General features: G+C 42.0%; 1 protein-coding gene across 2 annotated transcripts; it reads left to right on the plus strand.

The window, feature by feature from the left end:
* The first annotated feature begins 335 nt into the window (after positions 1-335).
* Positions 336-24,936, plus strand: TERF2 (telomeric repeat binding factor 2). Of its 2 annotated transcripts, XM_036441388.2 has the most exons (10): positions 337-776; positions 897-992; positions 1,694-1,824; positions 11,485-11,571; positions 12,621-12,767; positions 13,806-13,912; positions 15,874-16,266; positions 19,594-19,679; positions 22,201-22,244; positions 22,858-24,936. In XM_036441388.2, the coding sequence occupies exons 1-10, from the start codon at positions 407-409 to the stop codon at positions 23,014-23,016; spliced, it is 1,620 nt and encodes a 539-aa protein (XP_036297281.1). In that variant the 5' UTR covers positions 337-406; the 3' UTR covers positions 23,017-24,936. The 2 variants fall into 2 exon arrangements, with proteins under 2 accessions (XP_045438703.1, XP_036297281.1); XM_045582747.1 differs by lacking the exon at positions 11,485-11,571 and having other exon boundaries at positions 336-776.
* Positions 24,937-24,987: the final 51 nt, after the last annotated feature.

Genomic DNA, 24,987 nt, shown 5'->3' on the forward strand with positions numbered 1-24,987 from the left:
GCTCAACCCCTGCACACCTGCCAGGCTTTATTCTGTTTCTTAGTTTCAACTGGGTTAACACAGGCCCTTGCTTTGGGTTATTTTTTTAGCGTAAATTTGTTTAATCAAGTTTCCTTTGTGTTATGATACATCTCACAATGAGCGCTTAATAAGCTTCACTATTTATTTTTCAATATTTTATACAAAGACCCGCATCTCTAGCACACTGTTCCATAATTTCGGAGCAAAATTGACCCTGGAACTGCAAACACAGGTTGGTTTGCGCAGCTGAGCAGTACGGACTACAAGTCCCGGTAGGCATTGCGGCAGGCGTACCGGAACTACGGGGGCCGAGAGGGGGCCGGGGCCCTTACGGTCCTATTCCCACCCAGAAGCCCGCGGGCTGCACGGAACGTTGTCTTGTATCATGGCCGCGGGAGCCGGGACGGGGGGCCCCGCTTCCGGCCCGGACGTTCTGCGTGATCCGGCGGCGTCACAGTCGAGGAAGCGGTCCGGTCGTGGGGGCGGGGAGGCTGCGCGGCGAACGGACGGGATGGCGGGAGGAGGCGGGAGCAGCGACGGCCCCGGGCGGGCGGCGAGCCGGCGGGCGTCCCGCAGCGGCGGCGGCGGGCGGGCTCGGCGGGGGCGGCACGATCCGGGGGCGGGGGGCGCGGGGGAGGCGCGGCTGGAGGAGGCTGTGAACCGCTGGGTGCTCAAGTTCTACTTCTACGAGGCGCTGCGGGCCTTTCGGAGTAGCCGGTACGGGGACTTCAGGCAGATCCGGGACATCATGCAGGGTGAGGGCCGGGCCCGGGGGAAGGGGCTGGGCGTTGGGGTTGGGGGCGGGGAAGGGAGGGGTATTCCGGGGCCGGGGGTCGGGGCTGGGGTCGCCGAACCGACGTTGTCTTCTTCCCCAGCTCTGCTTGTCAGGCCCTTGGGAAAGGAGCACACCGTGTCCCGGCTGCTGCGGGTTATGCAGTGTCTGTCGCGTATTGAAGAAGGGGAGAATTTAGGTATGGCAATTTTTTTTTTGTGTGTGTGTGTGTGTGTGTTATTTCTCCGGGTTTAGAGTTATACTCTTGTCACCAAATTTACATCCGGGACTGAAGGATTCGGGATGGAGGTGCGCTGCTGTGTTTGCATCAGTGGTCGTTTTCCTTCTAGAATGAGCATGCTCGGGGCTCTAGTTTTTCCAGTGGATGAGATGCTCTCTTGCCTGCTTTTCTGTGGTTTTGCCTGCGTTTTTCTTTTTATTTCCTCCCACCTGTTTCTTGCTCGCCCCAACTTTGCTGTTATCTGAAGTGAGTTATGTTAAGATGGCCACATCTTTTTTCCCCACAGTAGAGAGTTTTTTCAGAGTAGAAGCACATTTTTTATTTTCTGAATTGAACTTGAAAGCTGTTTAGCAAAGCTGTCTACAGTTTCTGGCCGCTTGTGTCTGAGGCGGATGTGTGCATCTTGAAATTTGAGCTGCAGATGCATGTGCTAAAAAAATAACTTTTCTACCTGTCTTGAAAATTAAGCCATTTCAAATTCATTGACTTGAATTTGGACTCTTAACATGTCTGTAAGCCTGTAGCGAGTTAGTCAGCAATTAAATGCAAATCTTACTATATTTGCATGTTTCCTGTCCATTAATGTATGTATTTTTGGACATAACGTTTCTACTCTGGAGAAAATAGCTTTAAAGTGAAAACTGTGCTCTTTGTCCTAGACTGCTCCTTTGATATGGAGGCTGAGCTCACACCCCTGGAATCAGCTATCAATGTGCTGGAGATGATTAAAACGGAATTTACACTGACAGAGGCAGTGGTGGAATCCAGTAGAAAACTGGTCAAGGAGGCTGTAAGGCTCTATTTTTCTTTTTTCTTTGAACAAAACTCAGAGGTCTTTGAGGATACAATGCATGTCTTTCTGTGTGCGGTGGAGGAAAAATGGTGGAGAGAGAGCAAGTGAGCACACTCAACCATGAACATACACATAGATGTTATCTCTTCAGGTAACCCCTGCCCAGCTCAGACTTGGAAAGAACCATTGATGGCAGGTGCCCAGCTGTTAGGATTTTGGTGTCTTCCTTGAGGCTCTTGCAGGAGGGGCCACAGTCCGTAGGAAACGGGTTGACATTGAAGACTGGAGATTATCACATACCATTAAGGAGAACTGTGGAAGGGCTAGAAGTAATGGTTTGGCCACCCTGGTATATAATAAAACAAGAAGAGCTGGGGCCTTGGGAAATGTGGGGCTCTGAGCTATTTCATGCAATTGCAGAAAGAGAGGCTAGGGAACATTCCCCTTGAAGAGTCACACTTTCAGAGGTGCTGTGACAATCAGCCAATTAGAAACGCAGTCATGGTAGAAGGCTTGCACAGGTAGTGTTCTTGACAAGAAAAAAAGCTAGCGGAGTGTCTAGGAATTTGGGACTATTGACTCTTTCACGGCTCAGGTAGCTTCAAGTAGTAGAACCTATTTAAAACATAGACGTAGCCTGGCCAGTGCGACTCAGTGGTTGACCCAGGAGGTCACAGTTCCATTCCAGCTCAGGGCACATGCCCGTGATGCAGGCTTGGTCCCAGCAGGGGGCGTGCAGGAGGCAGCCGATGGATGATTCTCATCATTGATGCTTCTATGGCTTTCTTCCTCTCTCTGAAATCAATAAAAACATATGGGGGGGGGGGGAACATACCAAAAACATAGAATGGCCATGGGAACCAGTCAGAAAAAGGTTTTTGTTCTCCAATGACAAAGGCTAGGGATGTGGAAGCAGATTCAGGAGGTGGGGACTGAGGAACAACAGCTCAGCATTGTCTTGGTGATGGAAAGTAAGGAAACGGCTAAGAAAAAAAAGAGCGCCCCCTGAAAGGATGGAATTGGGTCGGAGGCAGGGGGAGAGGGGAGGCTGAGGGTAAAGCCTTGCTTAGCAATGAAGACTGTGTTCCTTGGTGTGCTGAGTGCTCAGGTACCCTGTTAAAGCAACCAGTGTATGTGAGGAGCAGATGTTTATTCAGTTAAGGACCTTGGAAGGAGCTGCTTTTGCTCTTGCAAAGGAAGCTTAGATAATTCTAGCTGCAAGAATAGAATTTTGGTTGAGGTAAGTCAGGTTTGTGTTGGAGGGAAAGTGCCAGGAAAGACATAATAGCAAGGGAAGAGAAATCCATGATGGCTTTCAAAAGAGCTTTTGAATGGAAAGAAAGAGCACAGGTTCAGAGTAGTTTGTGTAGCTGCTATTAAAGAGCTAGCTGATTGAGAAATGCAACTCCTTTAGAATGCAAGGACTATAGGTTTGTCTTCTGGGGGAAGCTTTCCTCTTTCAGCTGTATATTTAAGTTCATGGATCCTTTTGTTTAGGAGCTTCGTTAAGGAAAAATCTATTCGTAAAATCTAGTTAACCATTTTCTTATGTTGACACCTTCTTTCCATTTTCTATCAGGTACAAGATCTCGATATACATAATTGTATTACTAATACTGCTGTGTAACAATTTATCCCAAAACTTAGCAACTTAAAACATTAAAGTATTTTCTCCCATTTTCCAAGAGTCAGGAATGGGGTAGTTGTACAGCCTGGGTATTTCTGGCTGAAGTCTCCCAGGAGATTATGGTCAAGCTGACTACTAGGGTTGAAAGATGTGTTTCCAGGCTCACGCACACAGTTGTTGGCAGGGCTCACTTCCTCCACGGCCATTGGTTGTAGACTTCAGCTCTTTGCCTCCATGGGGCTGCTTACATCCTGGCAGCTTGTCCCCTGGACAGAAGCTGCCATCTTTTATAACTTAATCTCAGAAGTAATGTCGTATCATCACTTCAGCCATATGCTATTGGTCAGAGATCAGGCCAACTCTGGGTTAGCGTATAGAATGGGACTGTAGGATGTAGGGATCATTGGCAGCCATCGTAGAGGCTGCCTATCAAAATTATCTTGATTTCCTAGTTATTAAATTCTCTGTCACTTGTCTTTTTTTTTTTTTTTTTTTTTTTTTTTTTTTTTTTTTTTTTTTTTATCAAGTGAGTTATTTTTTAAGCTAGATTTTCTCAGCATATAGTCTGGGGATTTCTTGCAGGTCTTTAGGACCCTTTAATGGGTCAAAAACAATTTTCATAACAATGCCAAAAACAGAAGTTGACTTTTTTCTGTGCATTGACATTTGCACTGATGGTGCAAAAGCAATGATGGGTAAAACGGCTGGTGCCTTAGCATGATCAAGGTAGTGGTAAATGATATTAGTGCTCCTTGTATTCATTGCCACATGCTTGCAGTTAAAAGCCAGTTTAAGAATGTCTTTGAGGAAGGAGTAAAAATTATTAATTTTATTTCATCTAGACTGGAGCAAACATCTTTTCACTATTTTGTGTGACAAAATAAGAATCTTGCCTAAAGTATTTTTGCTGCAAACTTGAAGATTGTCTTCAAGAAAAGCCCTTGAGTGATTGAGTTGCAGGGCTGACCTGGCTGCTTTTTGTTGTTAATCCTCGCCTGAGGATATTTTTTCATTGCTTTTCAGAGAGAATGGAAAGGAGGGGTGAGGGGAGAAAAAATAGAGAGAGGGAGAGAAGGAAGCAGGAGAGAAACTATAATGTGAGAGAGACATCTACTGGTTGCATGCCCTGACCACGGTGCAACCCAGGTACCAGCCCTTGACCCGGAATCGAACCCATAACTCTTCAGTGTTGGGCCAACACTTTAATCATTGAGCAATACTAGCCGGGCCTAGCTGCCTTTTTAATGGGACATCATTTTTACTTGACGGAACTGACAAACTTTAGGTATTTGGCTATTGTTTCCTTGAGAAAGTGAACTTGTCACTTCAAGGAAAATAATTGACAGTATTTGTTACAATGGCAAAATTCAAGCTTTCAAGTGTGTTTTGGAAAACTTGTATTAATGTGCTTGATAACTTCCCAATTCTTCAAGACTTTTCTGATAAGATTGATGATGGAATTAGCAACAGTAACTTTAAAAATTATTTTAAATAAATGGGTCAATATTTGGAAGATCTTCATAATTTAATGAACCAATATTTTCCAGATGAGCAATGCATTATATTACAGAATCATTCCTGGGTAAAAGATCCATTTAAAGTAGAAGATAAACTTAACACATTTAAGTTTGGTATAGAGTTGAAGAAATATAGCCATAATTTTCTGAAGGGCTATTTAAATATTCCTTCCTTTTCCAACTTCATACCTGTGTGAGGCAAGATTACTTTTTGTATATATTCCAACCAAAACAACAAAATGAATGCAGAAGTAGAAGTGAGAATCCATCTTTCTTCTATTAAATCGGATATTAAAGAGATTTGCAAAAATGTACAACACCAACCTTTGCATTAAACTTTTGTCTTAGAAAATATAGTAATTTTTCACAAAGATGTGTGCTTTTGTTAACCTGTAATGAATTTATTTTTGTTTTTTAATGAATTAATATCTTTAATATCAGTTTTATATTTCTAATATGATTATTAATAGATATAACACATAAATAAAAGCTCTTTGGGATCCTCATTAACATTTAAGAGTATAAAGGAATCCCAAGTCCAAAGAGTTTGGGAACTGCTTCGGTAAGTTAATGATATTGAGACTATATTGGTTTTCTCTTCATTACTACAAGACATTCCTCAGGTAGTTTCTGTCAAAAACAGCAGCGAATAGCATGGAGAGCATGTTTTGAGGAAGCAGTTACTTGCTGCTTTTTTGCCTTTGCAGCGTTTTCTCCTGCACCTTGCTTTGTAAGAGCCCTTTGATTTTCTTCTGGTGCTTTACCCCGACTGAGGGGCTGGTGGATCAGACAGACTCTCCCAGAAATTTAATTTTTGGAACAGAAAGCTGTGTCAAGGCTTTGAGCACGCCTGCTTTCCCATAACAGCCTGGATTCTTTCTGAGTTTTCTTCCTTAGCCTTTCTTTACTTCGTGAGTTTGGTTTTCTGTCTTTCCCCCAAACCTAAGGCTGTCTCTCTGCTATTGAAAATCCGTGCTTAGAATTTCCCTTTTGTTTAAGTTTGAAGAGATCAGTGCTATTGCTTATACCCAAGAACCTTAACAGACACATAAGAGAAGAAATTACACTTATTTCTGAATACTCTCAAGTGAAAAAAGCAATGGTTCATCTCTTTAAAAGAAATCTTCACCGGAAATGAATACTTAGTTTTAAAAGATAAACTCATAGCCCACAAACGTTGGAGGCAGACTTTTAGATTTTGAAAGCATTTGTATTTCCTTTCTTGTTTAACAAATTAAATATAACAGGAACTATGTTCCAGTTCTGGAATAGATTAAGCATGCTCTCTTCCGATTACTTTAATGCTCCAAGTATAAGTCCTGCACAGAATGTGTGGAACTCTGAGGACTTAGAAATATAAGTGGTAGTAAGAGATGGGAAAACACCAGCATTTGAAAGTCTACCAAACTGGTGATAAGTAGTTTATCATTGTTTCCCTCTCCAGTATCTTCCAGCCCGGACTTGAAGGCTCCTTAAAGCTGGAAGTGCACTCTAGGTGTGAACAGAAAGAACTCCAAGGGAGGTTCTCTCTGGTCAGAGGAGCAGGAAGGAGATCGAAGGGTCAGAGAGGATGGGAGAAATTCCAGTTTTGTGTTTTCCTTCTCTTTGCCCAGCACTTAGGCAGTACCACAGTAGTGGCAGCAGGGCAGGCACCTAAACTGAAGGCAGAACCCCTTTCCTCTTTAACAGTAGAGGTATGATCCTTGGAACTTGGAGCAAATTCCATTGCTTTTATTTTTTATTTTATATTCTTTTATTATTATTTTTTAAAATATATTTTATTGATTTTTCACAGAGAAGAAGAGAGAGGGATAGAGAGTTAGAAACATCGATGAGAGAGAATCATCGATCAGCTGCCTCTTACACACCCCCTACTGGGGATGTACCTGCAACCAAGGTACATGCCCTTGCCTGGAATCGATCCCGGGACCTTTCAGTCTGCAGGCCGACGCTCTATCCACTGAGCCAAACCGGTCCCGGCAAATTCCATTGCTTTTAAAATATATATATTTTTATTGATTTTAGAGAGGAAGGGAGAGGGATAGAAAGAGAGAACTACCAATGATGAGAGAGAACCATTGATCAGCTGGTTCAACAGACACACACACCCACACACACACACCCACACATACACATCCCTGGGGATTGAGCCTGCAACCCAGGGATGTGCCCTGACCAGAAATTGAACCATGAGCTCCTGGTTCATAGGTTGACTGAACTATACAGGCTGGGCTCCATTGCTGTTTTTACTGTACATCCTGCTGCTGTAGGTTCAGCCCTGGATACAGGTGCTGTTAGTGTGTGGCACAGTGGGGAAACTAAAGCCCAAAAATGCAAGGCTGATTCGGTATTTCTAAATCAGTGTAACCCACCTATTAATCTAAAGAAGAAAAAAAACACACAGTCATATCAGTGGATGCCAAAAATGTATTTGACAAAACTCAATATTCATGATAAAAACTCTCAGAAACTAGGAATTAAAAGTAACTTCCACAATCTGATAAAGGCATCTACAAAAAAACCCTACAGCTAACATCATACTTAATGGTAGAGAAGGAATGCTTTGTACTTAAAAATCCAAAACAAGGCAAGGAATCCATTCTCACCACTTCCATTATACATCATGTTAGAAGACCTAGCTAGTGCAGTAATAAAAAAAAAAAAAAAAAAAAAAAAAAAAGGCAACAGACTGGAAAGGAAGGAATAAAATTGTCCCTATTTGCAGAAGACATCACCCTGAATACAGGGTGGGGCAAAAGCAGGTTCACAGTGTTCGAATGGAAAATAATACAACAATTAATAATACAAAAATAAACTCCCATACTCATAACTGTAAACCTACTTTTGCCCCATTCTATATAAATATATCATGAAATATACACACACAAAAAAGCTATACTAAGTAACTTTAGCAAGATAGCAGGATATAAGATGAACACAAAAATTAATCATATTTCCATACACTAGCAGTAAAGAATTTGAAATCAAATTACCAAAACAGTGCCATTTACAATACAGTAGTCTCCCCCTTATATGTGGGAAATATGTTCCAACACTCCCAGCAGATGCCAGAAACCTTGGATAGTATTAAACCTCATGCATACTATGTTTTTCCCTATACATACGTACACTAATGGCATCTCTTTGCCACATCCTAATTACCATCATTACTGCTTTGTGCTTTGGGGCTGTTAAATAAAATCAGGGCTACTTGAACACAAGCATTGCCATACTGTGACGGTCAACTAGAGAACCAAGACAGCTACTAAATGACTTAACAGACAGGTAGCGTGTACAACATGGATACACTGGACAAAGGGATGATTCCTGTCCCGGGTGGGATGGAGCAGGACAGCCTGAGATTTCCTCATGCTAGATGTCATCATGCTGCCTAGAGCAATGGTGCAATTTAACATTTATGAATTGCTTATTTCTGGAATTTTCCATTTAATATTTTGGAGTGCACTTGGCCACAGGTAACTGAAACAATTTTTGTATGGAAAATAATATTTAATAATAAAAGGCTAATATACAAATTGACCAAGTGGAATGACTGGACGCCATGATGAGCACAGACCACCAGGGGGCAGATGCGCAATGCGTGGGTTCGCTCCCACAGCCAACAACACCCTCCACTCCCTCCCCCCTGGCCAACCAACCTCCCACCGTCCCTCCTTTCAGCCGGTCCCTCCACCTGGCTGGCCAGCCCTGATTCGCCAACCTCCCATAGCCCCTCTTACCCCCTGGCCAGTCTGCTAACCTCCTGTGACCCCTCTCCCTGGCCAGCAGGCCCTGATCAGTCCCGCCCCATCAGGAATGGGCGAGGTGGCCCTGATGGCCCTGATCGCTGGCCAGGCCGAGGGACCTAACCCGTGTGTGAATTCATGCACCAGGCCTCTAGTTTAATAAGAATAAGCTCACATACAAGTGTGTAAACCTATTTTTGTCCCATTTTACTTGTATAAAAATGGGTAATGGGGGAACTATTCAGCTCCCAAAAGAAAAATGCTTAAATATAAGTCTAGCAAAACACATGGAAAAATTCTGAGAAAAATACTGTTGAGAAAGAAGACAAGCTGGAAGAAAATATTTGCAAATTTTATATCTGACAAAGGACTTGTCTCCAAAGTATATAAAGAACTCTAGAATTGTGCACCTGAAACTTATACTGTATAATTTTGTTAACCAGTATTACCCCAATTCAATAAAAAGAAAAAAATATAAAGAATTCTCAAAAGAAAAGAAACAGCTCTGTTTTAGTAATGGGCAAAAGACCCCCAAAGAGAATATGGATGGCAAGTGAGTACATGAAAAGATGCTCAGCATCAGTCAATAGGGAGATACAAAGTAAAGCCAGAACATACCTATTAGAGCGGCTAAACTTTAAAAACTAACACTAAGAAGTGCTAGTGAAAATGTGGAGCAACTGGAACTCTCCTACATTGCCGATGAGAATGCAAAATGGTATCACTAAGGAAAACTGTCCATTTATGAAATTATACATTTTCCATCTGACCCAGCAATTCCACTTCTGGGTATTAACTGTAGAGAAATGTTTTAGCATCTCTATTCATAATCACCAAAAATTGTAGACAAGTCAAATGCCCTTCAGAAGGTGAATGGATAAAATTAGTAGATCCATATGATGGGATATACTGTTCAGCAATAAAAAATAGGGAATTATTGGTAATGTAACAACATAGATGGATTGCAGAGGTATTGTACTGAGGGAAGTAAGCTAGTCTCAAGGCTATGTCCTTTAAAAAATAAGCGCTAAGTACTGTATAAATCAATTTATAACATTTTGAGAAGTCCAGTGAAAAGATTAGGGATGTGGGACGGAGTGATTATAGAGGCAGCACAAGGGACGTTTTTGTGTTATAAGAGTCAATACTTTGAGTGTTAAAACTCAACAGTCCCCCAAAAGTTAATACATGCAAGGCAAATAAAACTTAAAAACAATAGCACCTAACTGACTTATAAAGAGTAAAATCTTTGTATTCAAGAAAGTATAGTTTTAGTGTTTTTCTGCAAAAAAAATATGTAAAAGTGAATGTGGTCATTTAATTAAAATGGAAAGACTGTACCTTCCCTGGGCAGCAAGAATTTAGGCTTATGTGCTGAAACCGGTTTGGCTCAGTGGTAGAACGTCGGTCTGCGGACTGAAAAATCCCAGGTTCAATTCCGGTCAGGGGCATGTACCTTAGTTGCAGGCACATCCCCGGTGGGGGGTGTGCAAGAGGCAACTGGTTGGTGTTTCTCTCTCATCGACGTTTCTAGCTCTCTTTCTCTCTCCCTTCCTCTTTGTAAAAAATCAATAAAATATATTATATAAAAAAAAAAAAAGAATTTAGGCTTATGCATTCAGGAGCATTTGACTAGTTTGCCCTGTAGGGCTGTGCTCAGCATGTTGATAGAATGACCAGAGATTAGTGCTTAAATAGATTTTCTTTGTTTTTTAAAAAATATATATTTTTTTAGTTGATTTTGTACAGAGAGGAAGGGAGAGGAATAGAGAGTTAGAAACATCGATGAGAGAGAGTCATCGATCAGCTGCCTCTTGCACACCCCCTACTGGGGATATGCCCGCAACCAAGGTACATGGCCTTGATCGGAATCAAACCCGGGACCCTTCAGTCCCCAAGCCGACGCTCTATCCATTGAGCCAAACCGGTCTCAGCTTAAATATTATAGATTTTCTTGCTATTCCTCCTACTCTTGTCTGTTTCTTAAATTCTTCCCTGAGAAGATTGAAAATTCCTACTTATGACCCAATTTTTCTTCCTTTTGTATGTTACATATGTCTGATAACCTCTCTTGAGACAGAATCATTATCCTGTTAGATAATTCCAAGTGCTCCCAGTTTTCCCCTGGCCTTTCTAATTTAAAAAATAAATGCACATTTTAAAAATATCCTTTTTAATTTTCAATTTATGACTAATTTCCCTCTACTATAGTCTCTTCGGTTTTCTTGTGTTTTTTACCTTCATTTTCTCTGGTTGTTGAGACCTCATCCTAACTGAAACTCTTGTGGCTGCAGTGGATGAGCTGGGTTTTGTCTGTCTCAGTAATTCCTGCACATTTTAACTGGAATAATGCATCTCACCCTCTCTCCCTCCACTTCATCAAAGCTTTTGCATCTAAAAAGAACAAAACCATTTGTTCTGGGGAGCTGGAATGACTCGAGTCCATTTTGCCTTTCCTTATGAGGCCCTATTCAAACTTGAGTAAATGGTCTGTAATCTAAGGGATCCGATTTTGCTGTAATAGGCATCTTTTTAAAAAGTCGAATGTAATGCTGAAAATCTATACCCTATTCACTGAAAAAGAGCTTACAGTTGTTCAAAACGCTTGAACAATAATTATTAGTTTTTAAGTACAGGAATTTGAAAGAATATGAAAAAAATTCTTGGGTATGTAAGACTCAGTTTCACTTTTTAGTCAAGCTTTGTGACATTTAATATTCTCATACTTATCATAACAGTTAAAAAAGGTTTTTCCCCCCTTTTGTAGGCTGTCATTATTTGTATTAAAAATAAAGAATTTGAAAAGGCTTCAAAAATTTTGAAAAAACATATGTCCAAGGACCCCACAACTCAGGTAAATATAATATTTTGCTCCTATAATAAAACTTAAATCCATGTCATTGTTTTTTTGTGGGAAAACAGGGAAAGAGTTGTTAGGAATGTTATGTAAATATTCAGCACCTTTAGCATGTTGTCTTTTATATCCAGGCTATTTTACTGTTAGATTGGCTTTTAAATTTTTATTTTTTATTACACAAATTTACGTAAGTCATTTATTTGCCCATTTATGTCTGGTTTGTGGCAGAACTTTAAGTGATCATCACCAGGTATCACATTATCAAGTTCTGTGTCACTTCTAACTTGACGGAATGCTGCCTAAATGCTGATTCTGTAGACCTGGGAAGCTTTTGTAAGGATGTAACTCCTATTTTCTGGTGCCAAAAGTTCTGTTCTTGTTTCTCCCCTCCCCTCCCTTTATTTTTCCTTTAAATTTTAATTTTTGTAAAGGTAACATGTACATAATACAAAATTCAAGAAGTACAACCAAAGAGCTTGGTGAAACACTCTTATCTCTGACTTAGCCATCTAATTCCTCTCTCTCTTCAGAGGCCACCAGTATTTTCTGCTTTTATCTTTTCAGAGATATTCTGTGTATATGCAAGCAAAAAAGTGTGCATGTGTCTGTATATGGATATCTGTATACACACATATCCATTCTTCCTGTTCTTCCAATATACTTATGTGAGCATATTCTACACACTAATTCGAGTATTTTTGTAAATTGCTTCTTTCACTTACTCTATCTTAGAGGATCATGCTATATTAGCAGATAAAGAACTTTTTTATCCTTTTTGTATTTTAAGTTCAAAAATCTTTAAGTAACTGTATAAAGGCACTTTAGATCCTAAGTTCTTCATCATTATTTTATAGCTGCATAGTAACGCATTGTGGCTGATCCATCATTTATTGACACACCCTTTGTGGTGGGCTCCCCTTCCTCTGTGTGTACCAGTGATTTTCATTGAGAATGTTGGGAAATTTCTGACATTGTTGTCTCAACTCATCATTGAATGTTTACTAGTGTTCTCATTTTCATGTTGCCAATATTGGTCCTTTGTATAGAAACTGAGAAGTGATCTCCTGAACATCATCCGTGAAAAGAACTTGGCCCACCCCGTTATCCAGAACTTTTCCTATGAGACCTTCCAGCAGAAGATGCTGCGCTTCCTGGAGAGTCACCTGGATGACGCAGAGCCCTACCTCCTCACGGTGGGCCTTGGCCTTCTCCCCCATAACCATGGCATGGCCTTGAGGGTGCGGGGGCAATGAGAAAAGGACAACTCTTGTTAGAAGTGAAAAGATAAATGTGTGGGAAAGACTGAATTATATCCACTATCTATCTTAATTAATTAAATGCCTTAAATATACAGAAGCAGAGATCCTGACAGAGGCAAACGAAACAAAGCTGGTCTCTCTTACCTCCCATTTTTACCTCCTCTACGTGTGATTAATCTGTGTGGTTGATACAGGGGAAAATTCAGCTTACAATTGATGGTGGTTCCCCGAGGAGATGAAGTCTGAGTTAAATTGGAAGAGTGGTTTATTAGATGTGGTATGATGGGGTTTGTTAACAGGAAGAAGGCATAATTGGAGAAAAGGTGTGATTAGAAGTATAAGGCAGAAGAGGCCAAATGAAGACACTCTTTAATTGGATCAAAGAGAGAAGAATAAAGAAGGGAAACAGTGAGGCTCAGCACAGTTTGTAGAAGAATCAGAGCCCTGTCCCTCCTGGAAGGTGGACGATGGTGAGGGAAAGCTGAGCAAAAGGGCTTTTCTTAAACCAGGATTTTGAGAATGTTGAAAATGTGGCTCATAATTATAGGTGTGCAAGACCTATATTAGGATAGTGTCAATGATCTTAGCAGTCATTTGGTATATCTCATTGGAATAATCAGGAGCAAGTGTCAGGATACTAGGAACACTTAATAGAATGTTTGGACATGTGAATCAGATTCCCAAGAAGAGGAACGTGAAGTAAAATCACATAATTAAAGAGTTTTTTCACTGTCAAGATGGGTAGCACTACTCAAATTGAGTTCTCCTTCAGCACAGAAACTATGAGCCATTTTTTAAAAATGAAAAGAAGGAAGTCTTGTAAGTTCTCTTGCTTTTTATGTCCTCTGGTTAATGCCTAGACTGGATTTATAGGTGAACATGTTTGCATACTGAGTGTGGTCATGGTTAAAGGAGAAGAGAATAATGAAATTCTGTGGCTTCCTCTTCCTGATGACATCCTTCCTTTCCCAGATGGCCAAAAAGGCTTTGAAATCTGAGTCTTCTGCTTCAAGTACAGTGAAGGAAGATAAACAGCCAGCACCAGAGCCTGTGGAAAAGCCATCCAGAGACCCTCCGAGGTGAGAGATGCCCTTATGATACTGGGTGTGATACCGGGTAAAATACTGGGGTGACCTGTTGGAAGCACAGTCTCCTCCACAGAGCAAGATCAGTTAGTTTGTCCTGGTGATCTGACCTCCTAACTTGTTACTGGGTTGCTCATACAAGGTACTGTGGAGTTACAGAGCACATCTGGGAAAATGAGAATATTGGAGACTGGATCCCTGACAGAAACTCCTGACTGGCTATCCTCAAAGGTTCTGTCCCCCGTTTCTCTTTGCCTCACCTATATTTACTCAGCACTTCCTTGTTGATATCTGATCTATTTAAATAAGAGTGTTCAGACTGAATCAGATTCCCAAGACCAGTTGTGAAAGCAGGGGTCACAAATTAAATGCCTTTGGGGGCTGGCGGGAAATGTAAAGGAATGAAGTGAGTCCAGGGTAACTGAGGGCTTGGACAGTGAACCGGGAGGGCATGCTTTCCAGCCTTTTGTGATTATTGCTGTGTGACTATCCAAGGATGCCCAAGTTTCAGTTCACACTTTTGTATGGGACGTACAATTTTTTTTTAAGCTTTCTAAAAAAAATTTTTTAATATATTTTATTGATTTTTAACAGAGAGGAAGGATGAGCGATAGAGAGTTAGAAACATCAATGGGAGAGAAACATCGATCAGCTGCCTTCTGCACACCTCCTACTGGGGATGTGTCCGCAACCAAGGTACATGCCCTTGACCTAAATCGAACGTGGGACTCTTCAGTCCGCAGGCTGACACTCTATCCACTGAGCCAAACCGGTCAGGGCTAGCCTTCTCAATTTTTGAATGTTGGTAGTTACCCAGTTTTTTAAAAGTACTTGCATAGGTCAAGCAAAGACACCTGTAGGCCGAGTTAGGCCTACAGGCTGCCAGTTTTCCCTCTGCTAACAGTTTTTACTTAAAGCACACTAGGCATTCTAAACGACAGATGAACTTTTTGAAAAGGCAGTTTTTTGCTGTTCCAAGAATGTATGGCACGCTTTTCTCAGGATCCCATTCTCAAGGGTATTGTAGGAGAAAATGGGCAGGATGGAGACCAGTCTTCCACTTATGTCACATGAGGGTTGGACTGGGACAGCTGGAGAGTTTATAGATTTCAAGGTGAAATTGCTGGGTTATCAGTAGGTTGCCCAGATGGACTTATATTTGTCAGACTCTGTGTAAAGTACTTACATAATGGAAAACACTGCTGTAGACCATACAGACTAACAGGTTTGATCACACACAAGCGACAGAGGTCTCTGGAATATCCTTGGCCCCAGTTCCTTTAAGGTTCTCTGATTTGGAGTTTAAAATTCATAATTCAACTTAAAAGCTTTTGTAAAGTAAGGTTATATCAAGCAATCTCCTGTTTTGTTTTTTTAAAATTTTATTTTTATTTTTATTTTAAAATATATTTTATTGATTTTTCACAGAGAGGAAGAGAGAGGAATAGAGAGTTAGAAACATTGATGACAGAGAATCATCGATCAGCTGCCTCCTGCACACCCCCCACTGGGGATGTGCCCGCAACCTAGGTACATGCCCTTGCCCGGAATCGAACCCGGGACCTTTCAGTCCACAGGCCGACGCTCTATCCACTGAGCCAAACTGGTCCCGGCTGTTTTGTGTTTTTTTTTAACCTCAATTTGAGGAGTCCTCTGCTAACATGACCATCAACAGTGGTGAAACTGCCCTGGCCAGTTTGGCACCATGGTTAGAGCGTATGGACTGAAGGGTCTAAGGTTTAGTTCCTGATCAAGGGCACATACCTTGGTTGCTGGTGGTGGGGGGTGTGCAGAAGGCAGCCAATCGATGAGTCCTTGTATCAATGTTTCTCTCTCATCACCCCCCTTCTTCCTCCCTTCCACTCTAGAAATCAATGAAGAAAAAGTACCCATAGGTAAGATTTAAAAAAACAAGCAGTGGTGAAACTGATCTTAGTATGTTGCCTTATTTGTAGGCAGCTACGGAATACTCCAACCACCTTTGGAATGATGACTCTAAAAGCAGCTTTCAAGACTCTGTGCGGTTCACAAGATTCTGAGGCGATCTTCTCAAAACTGGACCAGAAAGATCTGATACTTCCTAATAAAGCATCCCTCTCATCGCCAGCCCTCAAAAACAAGAGACCGAGAAAGGATGACAACGAAGGTTCCGCTCCTGCTGAGGGAGAGAGTGGCTCTGAACTGCAGCCCAAGAACAAGCGTATGACAATAAGCAGATTGGTTTTGGAGGAGGATAGTCAGAGTACTGAGCTGAGCTCAAGCCTCAACGCCTCTCAGGAAATCATTCCAGCACCACCATCCACACCTGCCGTTCTCAACCAAGCCCTTCCCAGGGAGAAGAATTCCAAGTACGAAGACCTTCTTTGTAGGAGTTTGGGGGCTGGTTGGTGGTCCTGGTTGGGCCTGGTATTGCTTCTGTGATGAAGTAAATTGCATCTAAGCTGTCTGCCACCAAGGCTTGCTCAGACTGCTAGAATGTGACTCGGGAGTGGGGAGAGACAACCTAGCCATGCGGGCCAGTTCTGAAGCCCCGCACGGGGGCTTCCAGGCATTGCACGAGGGCACGAGGATGGAAGGGTCGGAGCCTCCTACTCATTGCTGCTGCCATTTTTAGCAGACTTCTGAGTACCGTGACTACTAACTAGAGATTTACGAGTATTTACAGTTTTGCACTTTCTATGAGCTTTTGAGACTTGGCAAATTCAGTAAATATTTACTAACCTCTCACACTGTGCTAGGTTCTGTGGAGCAGTGGTTAGAATGCTTTCATCTTGCTCGCCCATCATGACCCCTGACCTCTCTTCTCAAGTTTTGCTACCTTTGTGCCCTCTGTGGGTCCTTCCTCCAGGCACACTGGTCTGCTTGCTCTCTCCGGATCACGCTGTTTTGTTTTTGTTTCTATTACTGTCATTGAATCCTTGCTCCCTGTCTTTCCCCATGATTGGACTGTCATCCCTCCATCATTGCTTGTCAGAATCCCATCCGTCTTTTAAAGGGAAGAGAAGCACTGTTTGTGGGCCAAGTACATTCATGTTTTATATTACAGTCTATTCAATCCTCAGATTATTAGCCCCATTTTATAAACGAGGAAGGTTCGGAAAAGTTACTAACTGGTCTTAAGTCATTAATCCAGGTCAGTCCGGACACACAGGCCCAGGGCCTGTACACTACACACACCAGGCTGCTTCCTCCATGAACCTCCCTTCTGTAAGTGACCTCGCTGGTCTCCCAAGGCTAGGTGTCCTGCGGGGCTGTGGCATCTGGTAGGTGAACCTCCTCAGGCACTGAGCTGCTCTGAATGCCTGCACCAATACCAGCATTTGGAAGTGAGCGAGTCACGGCTGGGCAAGTAGATGCAGCTCAACACACTTACTTTCATTCTGGACGTGATCTCCCTGACTTACAGTGATCTCGTGAGGTGTAGGTATTGCCCCATGAACAGATGAGAAAGCTGGAAAGAGGACCTGACCACAATAGTTTTATTATTGGGAGGATTTGTGAACGTTCAGACATGACCATCTCTCATGTGCCAAGGCTATGATATGAAGTATGATGGACACTAAAGCAGAGGTCGGCACAATACAGACCCTGAGTCCAATCTACCTGCTGTCTGTTTTTGTAAAGGATTATTAGAACGCAGCCACATCTATCATTTATGGGATGTCTGGCTGAGTTGTCTGCAGCTACTTTTGATGCTACCTTGAGTTGAGTAGTTGCAGCAGAGACAATAAGGCCTGCAACACTGAAGATCCTATCTGGCCCTTCACAAAAAAGGCCCCCCATGACCCCGGCTCTAAGGGAAGTGTGTGTGAGGGGCCTGGGAAGCTTCTCGAAAGGAGAGATGAGCCTGCTCAGCAGGGCTGGTGGAGCAAACCCTCCAGAGGAGCAAATGTTGAGCTGGCCTTGAAAGATGACCTCTTATTCAAGAGGTTATCAAGCATTTTGGGACCTGGGGGTTCTAGGCACCAGGAATCCCTTGCATAAAGGCATGAGAATACCTGGTATGTTCCAAAAAATGTCCTGTAGTCTATATGGCCGGGAATAAACAATGCACAGGGAGGAATAAAGTAGAAAAGTCTGAATAAGGAAATGGGCCAGAACTTGAATTCCTATTGTTTCTATCGAGTGGAGGTTCTCAAACTAGGCTTCATATCACAATTACCTATGGAATGTTTAAAAATATATATTCCCACGCCTCTACTACTGAATTAGAAGAGGCCAGGGAATGCCTGTAATCTGCTTTTCTAACTATGTCCAAATAATTCTTTTTTTTTTAAAATATATATATATTGATTTTTTACAGAGAGGAAGAGAGAGGGATAGAGAGTTAGAAACATCGATGAGAGAGAATCATCGATCAGCTGCCTCCTGCACACCCCCCACTGGGGATGTGCCCGCAACCAAGGTACATGCCCTTGACCGGAATCGAACCCGGGACCTTTCAGTCCGCAGACTGACACACGATCCACTGAGCCAAACCGGTTTCGGCTATGTCCAAATAATTCTAACCTCAGTAATCTGAAGGTTTGATGAGATACCAGTGAGGGTTTGTTAGAGGTGCTGAGGGAAAGGAGAGTGGCTAGACCCTGCTGTCAGGGGAACAGTCGGGACCTAGAGGAGCTGGGCCAGTGGGCGAGAGGAAGGCAGGATTAAGGTTTGTCACCTGGAGGGTAGGGCCATGAGTGAGTAGGTTTTTATATCTCCCACGGCAGTTGGCATGAACAAGTGCTTACTAGGTGTTCGTTCGCCAAATAAAATTATTGGTTTTTGCAATTTAAGGGATCACATGCAAAACTTCTATAAGGCCAGCAAAAGATTAACATTTTAGGTTTTGTGGACCACATGTGTGTCTGTTGTGTATTTTTTGTTTTGTTTCCTTACAATGCTTTGAAAATATAAAATTCATTCTTAGTTCAAGGGTTGTTCAGAAACCAGGAGCCACAGGCTATCCTGGCTTTCCCCGGAGCACACTGCCACTAATGGGATGAGAATCCAGATTGCAGCCCCTTCCACAACACGAGAAGTTAACAAGTACCAAACCATTTGTACGTGTAATAAATGCCAAGTTGAGAGTAGGTGCAGGGAGTTACCACTGAACTGCAGAGGCTATCTGCAGAAAGAGTGAACACCTACTCCGGTGAAAATGACAGACCCAGCGATGAAAATCAATTTTATCCCAGCACTAGGATACGTAGGTAGAAAACTTAAGACTTTTATTTATAAATAGTAATTAACAGCTAATTTCCTGAGAAAGAAAAGTATCCGTTGTCTCAAATTCGTTACTCTCAGAAATTACATTTTGGGAGATAGGATTCAATTAAAAAACAAAGGAAAGTAGTCAATTAGGTGATTTCACAGAAAACTCATGGAACTCAAGGAATTCCCCCCCCCCCCCCTAAACCTAATGCACTTATTAAGCAAACTGCTTTCATTATTCATTTGCAAAATAACCAGAGAGCCTTAAAAATACCTATTTTGAGGGTGGTGGGGATGTATTCAGTGCTTAGCTTGAGGAGTCCTGCAGGCCAGTTAGGGTTTAGGAGTTGTATGTAGGTGAATTTTGAATGTGGTCACAGCAGAATGAGGAGAAATAGAGGGCTGCAAGCGAGCCAGGGACAGAATATGGAAGACCTAGGATGAATGTTTTACACCTTGTCTCATTGATCTCTCCGCAGATTACCCAAAGGCAAGTGGAACAGTTCTAATGGGGTTGAAGAAAAAGAAACTTGGGTAGAAGAGGACGAACTGTTTGATGTTCAGGGTAAGCTAGGAGATTCTCCTTGGTTTCTCCTTGACACTCTGAAGTGTAAGATGCATATTTCTATCACATCAATGTTTCAGAAACTGCTTTGTCTCCCATCTAGAAAAATTTCAGTTCAGGAGTCAGTTATATGTTCTTTCCCATTAAACAATGAAGACTGTCAAAGCAGAACTTTGTATTTAATGAAAATGCCTGGTTTTGTTTTAATAAATCCTCTCTTTAATTGTAATTGATGTTCTTCCTAAAGACTTGTAATTAGAAAAGGTAGAAGTGGTCATTCCCTGCATTTTTGTTTAAATACAATATCTCTTACCAGTTTCTACATGTTTTCTAAGATGAGCTTTGCTTTTCCATAATTATTATTGAACTTACTAGCATTTGCATTAGAATCTCTCCCATCACATATTTCATATTCTAATGGAAATATCTAAGAGCTAAACCTGAATTTTGGAGATTCTAAGCACTTTTATAATGCACCACTACCCAATCAATTGCCACTTCCTAGGTTTTGTCTTTTAGAAGTAGCTTCAGTGGCAAAAACATAGTTGGCAAGATCAAGATTAAAGAGAAAATGGAGGAAGTAACAAAATCATTAACCATGGCATTAAATAGTTAAGAACAACAGGATATAAAAGTTCTAGGAAACAACCACTTCCAATGCAGTACAGACGTGTGTCAGCTTTAGAAATATGCATCCACTATAGTATGAATTACTTAGTAATTTAAAAATAAATAATCTGCTCTGAGCCAACTTCTTCCATTTTTTAGGAAACACTGCTGGGACAGTGGCACCTGCTGAGACATCTACCCTGTTTCCCCGAAAATAAGACAGTGTCTTATATTAATTTTTGCTCCCAAAGACGTGCTAGGTCTTATTTTCAGAGGATGTCTTATTTTCGGGGAAACACGGTAGCAAGTTTCATGTTTATGCAACGTTGCCTTGTTTTGCAGCTTTTTAACCAGCTCTCATTGCCTTGAAATGGCATGTCTTTTATACCTGTATTGGAGGCCCGGTGCGCAGATCAGTGCACACTGAAATTAATTAGAAGGTGGCTGTCGGGGTGGGACTGGGCGAGACAGGCTGGACATGCCCTGGAGCCAACTTCCCGTGGGTCCCTCCCTAGCTGGCCACACCTGGGGGAGTGCTGGGGCTCGAAGGGCATCTGTGGAGTTAGCCGGGTCCCTCCAGCAGGGTGGGGTCCCTTGGCCTGGCCTTCAGGAATCAGGCCAAAACCAGCAGTCTGACATCCCCCGAGGGGTCCCTGAGTGCAAGAGGGCATTCTGCAAAGTTGCTGTCGCTTAACTCCTGTGTTGAGTATCTGCTCCTTGGTGGTCAGTGAGTATCACACCTACCGGCCAGTCAGCCAGTCATTTAGCCTCTAGACTAGAGGCACAGTGTACGAAATTTGTGCATGGGTATGGTTTCTAGGCCGCATGCGTGGAGATCGAAGCATGAGTAAATGGTATGGAAGGGAAAGTCCCAGCTGACCTCTGGGCCCTGGGCAGCACTTGGGCCCCTGGGTATCCCCTCTGCCTGAGTCTTTGGGCCCCCATCCAGCTCCCTCAGCGCCTGGGAGTCGGTGGTGGCCCCACCCTGCCTCCAGTCACCATCTGAGGTGATTGGGCCCTGCTTGCACCCCCTTGGCCTGGTGCTGCCCACTCACCTGCTCCACCATCTCGCCACGGTCCCGCTCTCATTGGGGCTGGCAGCGCCTCCACTGCCGCCCACTGCCAATACCGTGCCACCCCCTGGTGGTCGGCGCACGTCAAAGCAAGGGGTCGAATGGACAATTTGCATATTAGGCTTTTAATATATAGGAATCTTTTTTTTCTTTTTAAAGAGACAGTGGAAGGGAGGGGGGGGAGGGAGAGAGAGAGAAACATCTTGATGTGAGAGAAAAGTTGACTGACTGCCTCCTGCACATGCCCAAACCAGGGTCAGGGATCAAGCCAGCAACTGAGGTACGTGTTTTTGACTGGAATGGAACTGGGACCCTTCAGTCCACAGACGGATGCTCTACCCACTGAGCCAAACCAGCTAGGCATTACCCTGTTCTTTTGTTTAAGGAATTGAACCTAATTTTTCTTATATAAAATTATCAGGGATTTAAAAAATCTGACATGAGATAGTAAAAGTTATTTCAAAACAGTAGTTAGCAAGAGGTTATAAAGCAGAAATCATGTATGTATAAGAAGTATATATATTAGGGCTTTAAATACCACAGACAGTAATTTTAGAAAATGTTACGTTTTATTAAAGAGCACCAAATCCATCATTAACCAACATTTATTAATGTCTTTTTGTAAAGTATTTGCTGTGGACAGATTTTCACGGGCTGAAATGATTGTTATCTTGCAAACAAAGGACAAAACCAAATTCTCCTTTAGTGATATCCTTTCTTTTCTCAAAGTGTGTGAAAATTCAATCAAGCTTTCCCATTAGAGACATTTTATGTCTTTTTCTGGTGTTTGTGCAGAGAAAGCTGAACTCTGAAATGACTCTACTTTTAATGTTTTCCAGCTGCACCAGATGAGGAGAATACAGCCAGTGTAACAAAAAAGCAGGTAATTTAAAATTCTTTTCTGGTTGAGTGGGTAGAACAGAGGTAAAGTAAGTGCTCACACCTCACAGATAGACTACCCACACACCTGGCAAAAAATCCTATGCGTTTTTCTGATGATCCAAACGAAGTTAAACACAGCAGATCCTCAAGTAACGTCCTTTCGATCGATATTTTGTTATGATATTGATTAGATGCTATAGAAACTTAGGTCTTGTTTCTATTAATTAATTAGCCTAGGATAAAGTTGGTTTTGTTATATGTCCTCTTACTTAAAGTTGCCTTAAATGAGGGCTTACTTGCAGTTAGTTATTCTCTGAAAGAAAAATCTAGTTGAATAGCAACCTGACACATGTTCCTGACCATGAACAACACACGTTTGAACCTTGACTACATACGTGATTATTAATTGAAGATGAAATGGCAGGACATTGAACATTTAAATATCCAAATCCAGTGTTAATTTATTATCTGTATTGGGTTTTAAAAACATAAAACTTTTTTTTGGGGGGGTTCATATTATTCTCCTAGATTTCTTGAGTTTACCTCTTCACTGTATGGAAATGTAGATAAGTGGAGGGCTAAGTTATGATAAATCTTTTTGTTTTCTTTTGCAGAAGTGGACTATAGAAGAGAGCGAGTGGATTAAGGCTGGAGTGCAAAAATTTGGGGAAGGAAACTGGGCTGCCATTTCTAAAAATTACCCATTTGTTAATCGAACAGCTGTGATGATTAAGGATCGCTGGCGGACCATGAAAAGACTTGGCATGAACTGAAACAAATTTTGCTTCCACAGAATTCACAGGAGCATAGTTCCTAATAATAGCCCCGATAGTCTGCTTTCTTTCAGAAGTTGGGCTGGGATGAAAATTTTGGGCATCCTCCTCTGACGTGGGGGAGGTCCTAGTTCCACTTCATCGCTGTTGGAGATCATGGAGCTACAAGTCAAGTATACTCCATGTCCTTGGCAGAGACGACAGGCAGACAGCTTTTACAGTGCCAGAATATCATTAGTATTTCCCTTCTTCAGTGGTTTGCTTGTATTTCAATTCCTGGTGATCAGTAGAACCTTCTCCTAGGAAATGGTGGCGTCTGTTAGGAGCACTTATGACTCCATGACCTGTTAAAACCAGCAACGTGAGCATTATTTGGAGTGAACTTGTTCCAGGTAAAGCTTTGGCCTTTTGATGCAAATGCAAAGGAACTTTATCAGAGCTGATGAGAGACCAGTCCTATTTAACCTGTTGTGACATCAACACCTAGATCTACTCTTGGCATTTGCTCCTAATATTTGCTGGACTTCACAGGCAGATTTAACCTCTACTTATGTGGTTGAATCCCAGTGTGTTTTTTTGGTGATTGTAGATACGTTTAGCCCCTTGCCCCATTCTCTCTTCCCAATTCTCGTCCTTATGCTGGACTTTTAAAGCTAAAAAAAAAAAAAAAAAAAAAAAAAAGCCCAATCCTGATCGAATATAAAAGCCTAATCCCATTCTTTGTGAAAATGGTTGCTTCCACCCGATTCCCTAATTGTGCTATGTTAGTGTCTTGCACTGGAATTCAACATTTCCTTTTGTACTGTGTTGTGCTTGCTGTCTCTCTTGGACATCCTTAAAGACTGTCTTTTTAGCAAAAAGAAAATTCAGTAAAGTGTTTTCTGTAATCATTTTTTAAAATTTGAAAACTAATTATTGTCCATAACTTGTAGCCTTCTTCATTAAAGTCTTGCTTCTCTCAAATAGAAGTGGCTGTTTAATTGCAGCTCAACGTGTATGAACACACGGAGGTTGCAAAATGTTAAACAACTTCTGCTGAACCACGCTGACTGTTAAAAAACGATGTTAAACTCTCCTGGATATTGTCGTCCTTGGAAGCCACCGGGAACCCTCTTTCTCTTTGGAGTGAAAGATGTAAAGAAATGCTAAAGTTTCAAATTCATCCTGTAGTTACAAGTCGGAAGCTTTGTACAGCTCTATTACCTGTTAACTGTGTGTTGGGGGGGTTTGGTACTACTATTTTTTCTGTCAATGAACCCCAAATGAAACGACAATGAGAACTTGATCTTCTCTCAATACAGCCACCTCCCCTTGATCTGGTGGCAGCCTGTGTGTTCTCCCTCTAAACTGGATTCAGGATTCCAGAATCTTCTCCTCTCAACTCACTTCAGTAAGATGGCGTGCTCTGTGTAGAAGAGTGACACTGCAATGATTTAGGGAAGCAACATATCCTAATCAGCATTTCTCAAATGTGAAAAATGTACAGGTCCATGAACATTTTTTTAACATCACTTCAGTGTTGTAATGTTAATGAAGTGTGTACAAACAAAAAACAGACTTTGGCTTCTAGAAACTTACCATGTACTGTTGACTGTTTCGCTGAGTCTAAGTCACTGCTCACAACATGAGCAGTGTAAAAACTGTGGCAGGGGGGAACGTGGGTGGGGTGCCTGTGCCACAGTGTGCGGAGGAATGGTCCCAGTCTCTCCCACCTCCACCTTAGCAAGAAGAGTGCTGTGACATCCGCTCTCCTCCGGAACTGAACACAATCAGAAGTCTGTTCCTTGCTTATTCCCTTGTGATAGTTCAGGTATTACACTTGGAATCAATGTGATGAATCTGAAGCAAGACTTGCTTAGAAACTGTTAATGCTGTTTTGTTTTTTAAGATTATGGCTGAAATAAAAACATTTAGACATTGGCACGACTCAGAGTGACGGAAACACTGTCCTGGTGGGTAAGAGTGTGAGGC

Source organism: Pipistrellus kuhlii, unplaced genomic scaffold, assembly GCF_014108245.1.
Source record: "Pipistrellus kuhlii isolate mPipKuh1 unplaced genomic scaffold, mPipKuh1.p scaffold_m20_p_17, whole genome shotgun sequence".
NCBI classification, from domain to species: domain Eukaryota; kingdom Metazoa; phylum Chordata; class Mammalia; order Chiroptera; family Vespertilionidae; genus Pipistrellus; species Pipistrellus kuhlii.